Here is an 8,510-nt window from a genome sequence, read left to right as displayed (position 1 = left end):
AATTACTACCCGATCAGGTGAGGTTCTGAAGCCAGTCAGTAGCTTGCTGTTCTTTTCTTCGCTGAATGGCGCACACTTACAGAACTACTGTTCAGTGAAGGAAAGCATATCACCTGCTACCTTTCATACCACATTTTTAAACTAAGATCAGTTTTTGTTGAGGACCAATAAAAACAGTAGCCATTTAGAATAAAAATTGTACATAATTCTTATGTTAATTGTTATATTGTACAGAATTGTACATGTTAAGAGCTAATAACAGTAGGTAAATGAAACCCTTTGTCACCTCTTGATTTTGTAGCTGGATTTCTGTGTTTTCAGCCAGCAGCACAGAGCCGTACAGGATGTCATTCTCAACACCATCAAGCCAGGATGAGGTGGACAACACAGCTGTGTAGAGCTGCTGCTCCATCTGAACTGCCTGGGTTTCACCTCCAACACCAGGCTGGGAAAAACATTTAGATCAGAACAGGCTCAGAGATACACGTTAACCAACAGTGTGCATTGTGTAGGTTATGTTGATAGTAAAGAAACACTAAAGACAGGAGATTTATGGCTCTACAAATATATTCTGGGTTGGAGGAAGATAACTACCTGGAAGTTAGGGTTAGTGTACATTCAGGCAGTTTTGTTTTTGATTAAAAAAAACAATGACTCAAACATATAAACCTTTTTTTTTGTTTTGATTTTACTGAGTCAAAATGAAATTTCAGAGAAAAAAAAACAATAAACAATTTTCAGTTTTCTGCACTAAACAAAAATGGACAAAACTGATTATTAGCGCTCATTTTTGATTCTTTTTTTTTTTTTTTAGAAAAGTGGCCGGACCCAAAAGTTCTCTCTGCCCTGCCATTTTTGTGACAGTGTAAAATTTATTTGATCATATTTACACACAGAAAACCTTTTATCCTAACTGTCTCTTATGTGGATAAAAAAAACACCTAAGAACAGAGAAAAGTCTGAGGGAACAGTATTTTATAGTACTGATAGTCAGTTTGTCGAATCTGGAAGTAAGCTCTGTTTGAACCATCTGATCTCCATGGTAAAAGATGCTGGCCTCATCAGCAGATCAGAAGTGGTTTTGGACACATTGCGTGCATATGTATCCACTTCAGATCTGGGTCAGGCCACTTATCTCAAAGAAATAAATAAAATAAATCAGAAGTGAGTGCTAGTTATCTGTTTTTCCATTTTTGTTTAGTCAGCAGAAACTTGAGAGAAACTATAAACCTGGGTGGTCCTGTGTTCAGCTGTCTGTCTGAAGCCGTCATAAAGAGTCTTCAGAGAAGATTTGTCCGACTGGGTGTCTCTTTTAAACAGCGACCCAGCTGGAGTTACACGAGAAGTTCTGGTAAAAACCTGAAGAACAGAAGAAAGACGACAGTCATCAGCAGATGCTGATGTGATCTACCACAGCTTCAGGAAAACCATTCTGAAAACACATAGTACCGGCTGACTGCAGTCCTGCTCTAGAGTTTTTTGTAGGAGCTGCAGTTTAGTTTTGAGCTCCAGTCGGAGACTCTCCCACCTCTGCCTCATCTGCTCTCGTCCCCTCTCAGACAGAGCTTCAGGCGAAAAAGGTTCTGTTGTACTGAAGAGGCAGAAACAGTCGTGATTATTGGGTTCATTGATGTACTCTTTGATCTGAAGCGATCAGAAACTACCTGGCACTGCTGGGTGAGGCCTGCTGGATCAGAATCTCTTCTCCTCTGCTAGCAACTGACTGAAGCAACTTCCTCTGTTCAGCAAGCTGCTCCTCCAACTCCTGCAGAAACACAAGAAAACATCAAGAAAACATCATAATTCACCTGTCAGTAAAATATTAAAGCAACCAGAATCATAGCATGAAGTCTCTCAAACACCAAGCCTGAGTACATGTCTTTACTAAATGCAGACATGACTGTGGTGGAGTCAAAGATCAACTGTCTATGGTATAAATGGACAAACAGCTCAATGAAAGAACATTCAAATGCAGCCATCAGGTGCCACCAGCCAAATGAACCAGTTTATGATCAAAGCATCTGTGAAGTTACACCATGGACAACTATGGACTGTCTTATGGATAGACAGATTTTCTATTTTTTTATTTACTGTTATTTAGCCAGGAAAATTCCATCGAGATGACAGATCTCTTTTGCAACGGCGGAATGGGCCTGAAGGCAACTTATTGTACATGCTTTTGGGGTGTGGGGGAAACCAGAGTACCCTCCGAGTACTCTGGAGGCAACCCTCAAACCCGCTGGTGGACACCGGCGGTGAGGGATGCTGTCAGGCTGAAGAAGGAGTCCTATCGGGTCTTTTTGGCCTGTGGGACTCCGGAAGCAACCGATAGGTATCGGCAGCAGATTGCGGCTAGAGTGGTCGCTGAGGCAAAAACTCTGGCATGGGAGGAGTTCGGAGAGGCCATGGAAAAAGACTTCTGTACGGCTTTGAAGTGATTCTGGTCCCCATTTGGCGTCTCAGAGGGGGAAAGCTGTTCACCACCATTTATGGTAGGGATGGTGTGCTACTGACCTCAATTCTGAACGTTGTGGGTCGGTGGGCGGAATACTTCGAAGACCTCCTCAATCCCACCGACACGTCTTCCCATGAGGAAGCAGAGCCTGAGGACTGGGTCGGACTCTCCAATCTCTGGTGCCGAGGTCACCGAGGTTGTTAAAAAGCTCCTCGATGGCAGGGCACTGGGGGTGGATGAGATTCGTCCGGAGTTACTTAGGGCTCTGGATGTTGTGGGGTTGTGTTGGCTGACGCGACTCTACAATATTGCGTGGACATCGGGGGCAGTTCCCCTGGATTGGCAGACCGGGGTGGTGGTCCCCCTATTTAAAAAGAGGAATCGCAGTGTGTGCTCCAACTATAGGGGTATCACACTTCTAAGCCTCCCTGGTAAGGTCTATTCAGAGTTCCTGGAGAGGAGGGTCCGTCGGATAGTCGAATCTCAGATTCAGGAAGAGCAGTGTGGTTTTCGTCCTGGTCGTGGAAAACTGAACTAGCTCTGCACCCTCAGCAGGGTCCTGGAGGGTGCGTGGGAGTTTGCCCAACCAGTCTACATGTGTTTTGTGGACTTGGAGAAGGCATTTGACTGTGTCCCTTGAGGAGTCCTGCGGGGGGTACTCTGGGAGTATGGGGTACCAAGCCCTTTGATCCAGGCTGTTAGGTCCCTGAACAACCGGTGCCAGAGCTTGGTCCGCATTGCCAATGCGTCTGAACTCATTTCCGATGAGAGTTGGACTCTGCCAAGGTTGCCCTTTGTCACAAATTCTGTTCATAACTTTTATGGACAGAATTTCTAGGCGCAGCCAAGGTGTTGAAGGGATCTGTTTTGGTGACCTTAGGATCGCATCTCTGCTTTTTGCAGATGATGTGGTCCTATTGGCTTCATCAGATCGTGATCTCCAGCTCTCACTGGAGTGGTTTGCAGCATATTGTGAAGCAGCCATGATGAAGATCAATGCCTTCAAATCTGAGACCATGGTCTTGAGCCGGAAAATGGTAGGGTGCCTTCTCTGGGTTGGGGAGGAGGTCCTACCCCAAGTGGAGGAGTTTAAGTATCTCTGTGTCTTGTTTACAAATGAGGGAAGAATGGAGCGGGAGATCGACAGGTGGATTGGTGCTGCATCTGCAGTGATGCAGGCGCTGTACCAGTCTGTCGTGGTGAAGTGAGAGCTGAGCCAGAAGGCAAAGCTCTCGGTTTACCGATCGGTCTACGTTCCTACCCTCATCTATGGTCACAAGCTTTGGGTAGTGACCAAAAGAACAAGATCGTGGATACAAGCGGCCAAAATGAGTTTCCTCCACAGGGTGTCTGGGCTCTCCCTTAGAGATAGGGTGAGAAAGTCATCCGGGAGGGACTCAGAGTAGAGCCGCTGCTCCTCCACGTCGAGAGGAGCCAGTTGAGGTGGCTCGGGCATCTGGTTAGGACGCCTCCTGGATGCCTCCCTGGTGAGGTGTTCTGGGCACGTTCCACTGGGAGGAGGTCCAGAAGAAGACCCAGGACATGCTGGAGTGACTATGTTTCTCAGCTGGCCTGGGAACACCTTGGGATTCCCCCGGATGAACTGGCCCAAGTGGCTGGAGAGAGGGAAGTCTGGGTCTCTCTGCTTAGGCTGCTGCCCCCACGACCCGACCCCAGATAACCGGAAGAAAACGGACGGACAATATATCAATTTGTTTGGATGACGATACATTGTTTGTTGTTATCACAAAGTCTGTCATAATACGATTTCAGTTCAATTGAATTCACAAGTCTTGGATCAACATGTGATATCTAACACATACGGTATGATATCAATCGACATCAGGCATATAAAGATGATGTGGATCTTGTTTTCATTTTGCCTCGATGTAATTATATCATTAATCATTTACTCGTCCATCAATGTGGATTGATGTATTGTTCTCTGCTCTTTTATTCATTTGATAAATGGCAAGTTGTAATTATCTTTTTATACCTGCAGTCATATGGTTGATTACCTTCTGTCTCTGAAGACTGTCCTCCTGCTGCTGAGTCCGTGTAGTACGAGCCTGGGCCAGCCAGTCCTGCACACTGGGACTCTGAGACTGACTGGACTCTGAGCCACTATCTTCTGGCTCCTGTAGACAACTCTGTAGATAAAGTGGGTTGCAGATTATAAAACAAGCACTTTTTAAGAAACACACATTAGCAAGAAAGTAAGACAGTCAAACAGAATATTGTTTTATTCACAGCAACAACTTGCAACAAATGAAGCTTTAGGACAATCATCTAATTCCACACCAATATCAAAATGTTCTGTCATTGTGTTACGACTGCAGTCTTAAAATTTGTCTGAGTGTGTGTGTGTAGGAATTTACATATTTTTCTCATTGGCTTTGGTTTCTCATTTTAGAATTGAGATTCTCAAAACTACTTGTTCAATCTTCACATCATTGTGTCACTTGTACACATTTTTTCAGGACAGGACAATGTGCAATTAAAACATGACCATAAAAACATTTGATGCATTGCACCAGTTTTAGCCTAAGGCTAATTTACATCTGTAGTGTACTGCACATCAAAAAAGCAATTTCTTGTTTCTTTAAGCATGTTGCAAATGCTTTGGTCCATCCATGTAAATTATTCTGTACAATTATCTGATGTTTCCTACAATATCAATTGCTTAAGTCATGTTGATCAAAATACATTATGAGTCTTATATTGTGCACATCAAAAAAGTAGTCTTATATTCTCACCCGGGGCTGAAAAGATTCCTCGAATAATTTGAGTAATTCGATTACAAAAAATCCTCGAGGCAAATTATCTGCCTCGAAGCTTCATAAAAATACATATATATATATATAATGTATAATCAGTGCACTTTAGTCATCCTAGAATTTTATCTGTGTTACACAATGCTATGACGTTAGCCCTTCCACTAACAGTTACACTGTCGACGCGTTGTGGCTGCCCGATACGTCCCGGTACCACCATCCATTCTCATTTGCGCATGTGCAGAAAGAAAAACAGCTCATTTGTGCATGTGCTAAATGATAGACTTCTGGAATGTGCTCGATTTTGGAAAAAAACTGAAAATATTTATTTCTATACTTAATTATAAAGGTGCGTTATTTTAGTCTGAAAACAGTTTTGATATTGTATTTTGATTAATGAAATATAAATTTACGATGCGTACATATTTATTTATAATAACTTGCTATTTTCTAGATAATTATGTTATAACTCATCTTATCTTTGTTTTATTTATTTTTTCCTGGAATAAAAATCCACAGCTGTAGCAAATGTTGCCTTTTTTATGAAACACTGCAGGTGATGAAAGACTGAAATCGAATGGATTCTGTCATCAGTTTAGCAAAATGTTACATGCTAAAAGCAAAGTTTCCAGGACAGTGTGGATCCTGCTTCCGGTGCAGATCAGGCAGCCACACACGTCTCATGTGTATGCTTGCTGAGCGCTATATTTAGCTTTAGACGAAGACGAAGAGTGCCTAAATGAAGCGCTCAGAAAATGAAAAATTATAAAAGCATGGGAACATTTAAAACCAAACAGAAAAGATGACAATGCGCAGTACGCGTCACATCCTCAATGTTTCTGCACGGGAACAAAAACGGCTCCTGCATGTACCGAACGCGTCCGGAGTTAACAACAGGTATTGTTCAGGTTCCCTTAATCTGTGATAATCTGTCATGTTACAAGGAGGAGGTATGTTTTGGCTAACGTTATTTGTGCTGACTAATCATGGTGACCTGGCAGGGTTTTATTAAACAGTGTGTAATTTGTGTGATTAAAAACAATACTTACTGTAAGTTTATCAGATAAAAATAAAAGCACAGCAACAGATTGACAGCTTGAGCTGAAACACCTTTATTTGTTGATATGCTTATCTCAATTTAAATGAAATACTTTAAAAGTATTTATAGAAGATAGTTGTATTTTTAAATTATTTGCTGCTACTTTTTATGACTTTAGCCTTCATTACTACTGTCAWATTTGTTTATAGCTAAGCAGTCAAAACTAAACCTTTAAATGGGAACCTTGCACCAAACTAATAACAGTCTTAAAAAATATGAATCTTTTGTTACAATTAATGAGTGAACTCTACAAAACTAAATTGCAACACCCAAATGTTTATATTACTCATTTTACTTATTAAATTTCTAACCAAAATGAAATTTATTCAGTTTTCCAATCACATTCATTTCAAAATGCACGTGCAGCAGCAGCGATTGAACTGGGGTTCCACAGGAGCTTTCCAGAGGGAGCTGGCAGACCCATCAGGACTGTGTCAGTCCAGTCCACCCAAAGCAGAGTCATGACCAATGGAATCGTCTCCTCCATCTGATTCTAAAGACTGAGTTATGGTCGAGCTCTGGAGCGGCACACCCTCGCMGGCAGTGGAGGTGTTTCATACTTGGCGTTTACGTTGTTGTAGATTTCTCCAAAATGACACGTGGAAGTACACTTTTGTAGGAATTACTTAATGAAATCAGGGCCAGCCTATTTTCATAAATGTAATCCTGCCAGACCTTGCAAGAAATGAAATCAGGAAGTCATGAAATACCCCTCCGGTCATGAATGTGAAAAGAACTTGTGGTCTTGTCAGATTTCTCAAAATAAAGTAATTTATTTTAGATATATGACCAGAATAAACATACAAATATTAATAAAAATATTATATNATATATAGGACTTTGTCCTATTCACTTAAAGAAAATAAAAACACTTTAAAATGATTTTCTTCTTATAAGTGTAAAAAAATTAAAATCAAAGACAAAGAAAAAACAATAGAAAAGTTTTTTTTCACCAGGGTGACCTCTACACTTTACAACTTGTGAAAATGCTGTAAGTAGGAGAGCAGAAGCTTGACAGACAAACAGACTGCACACAAAGCCTGCGGTGCTCACAGTGTTTGTGGAGACTCTCCAACATCACGTCACATCATGTGAACTCTACTGAGACGCAGAGACTCGTTTCTTCATATCAGCTATGAAATAAACTAAGATCTATGTTCTACCAAACATCTGAGTTCCTTCTGTGTTTACAGTAATTATGGTAATAAACTCATGCGCAAATTAATATTTTCAGACTCAGAATGGATGGATGAGCCGGTTGCAAAATACAGCAGCGTGCACACACACACACACACACACTGACACACAATCGCTCGTTCTTTGCGTAATAAACATATTTTATTCCTATTTTTACTTTTTTCTCACTCACATTATATTTAATTCATTATTTTTATGACATTAGAAATCATTTCTGATCACACAGGGCTCACTCAAACGTGTCCTTCACACATGCAGGAAGTAATCTGCATCTGTTTAACATATGTTAATGAAGGCGTGTCAGGGGAGGAGTCTCACCTGCGCTCAGTTCCACGTTAATTGTGATGTACAAAAGAAATGTGCGTGGATTCAGGCGTACGCACAGTTTGATACATCTGGATTTTTTTGTGCGTACGCCGTTTTCTGGATTTGACCGTACGTCAGGTTTCAGTAAGAAATCCACGCAAGTCTTTGTACATGAGGCCCCTGGAGTGGGGTTGTCAATACAAAAGCGTTTATACAAGTTATAGAACATCATCTGATCCTCTCCAGATGTCTTTTTCAGAGAAGACCTATAATTAATCCAGACAAATGTAAACCACATCCTGTATCCATTATATCAACATGACTTCATAGTAGAAGAGTCCAGGTGCTGAACTGACCTGCCTGCAGTCCAGAGCTTTCACCAACAGAAAATATTTAATACATTATGAAACTAGAGAAATTAAACCCACACCCAGCACTGGTATCCTCTCAGTGTTTCCCAAAGTTGGGGTCGGGACCCAATGTGGGGTCCTGAAACATCAAGGTGGGGTCCTGAAAAGATTTTCTGAATTAATTAAATTTTTGCCTTAGTTGTTACAAAGGAGTGAGTTTATCTAAAATGGATAAATGTAGTATAATAAATATTGTTACTATGCCCGTGTTTTGTTGACCTGATACAAATGTTTATCATCCAAAAATAGTTGTGGGCACAGGTCTCTGC

At 41.3% G+C, this 8,510-nt stretch overlaps 1 protein-coding gene across 1 annotated transcript in view; it reads right to left on the bottom strand.

The window, feature by feature from the left end:
* The window catches only part of syne1b (spectrin repeat containing, nuclear envelope 1b), a gene marked incomplete in the record, with an annotated part of 311,340 nt that overhangs the window by 87,400 nt on the left and 215,430 nt on the right, over positions 1–8,510 (bottom strand). The window contains 5 exon segments of the mRNA XM_014021303.1: positions 287–445; positions 1,231–1,359; positions 1,450–1,591; positions 1,665–1,765; positions 4,474–4,605. Of these exon segments, the coding sequence (XP_013876757.1) occupies positions 287–445; positions 1,231–1,359; positions 1,450–1,591; positions 1,665–1,765; positions 4,474–4,605 (663 nt within the window).

Source organism: Austrofundulus limnaeus, unplaced genomic scaffold (genome assembly GCF_001266775.1).
Source record: "Austrofundulus limnaeus strain Quisiro unplaced genomic scaffold, Austrofundulus_limnaeus-1.0 Scaffold287, whole genome shotgun sequence".
Lineage (NCBI taxonomy): Eukaryota > Metazoa > Chordata > Actinopteri > Cyprinodontiformes > Rivulidae > Austrofundulus > Austrofundulus limnaeus.
The sequence above is the reverse complement of the archived record's forward strand: the minus strand, read 5'-3'. Positions and strand labels throughout refer to the sequence as shown.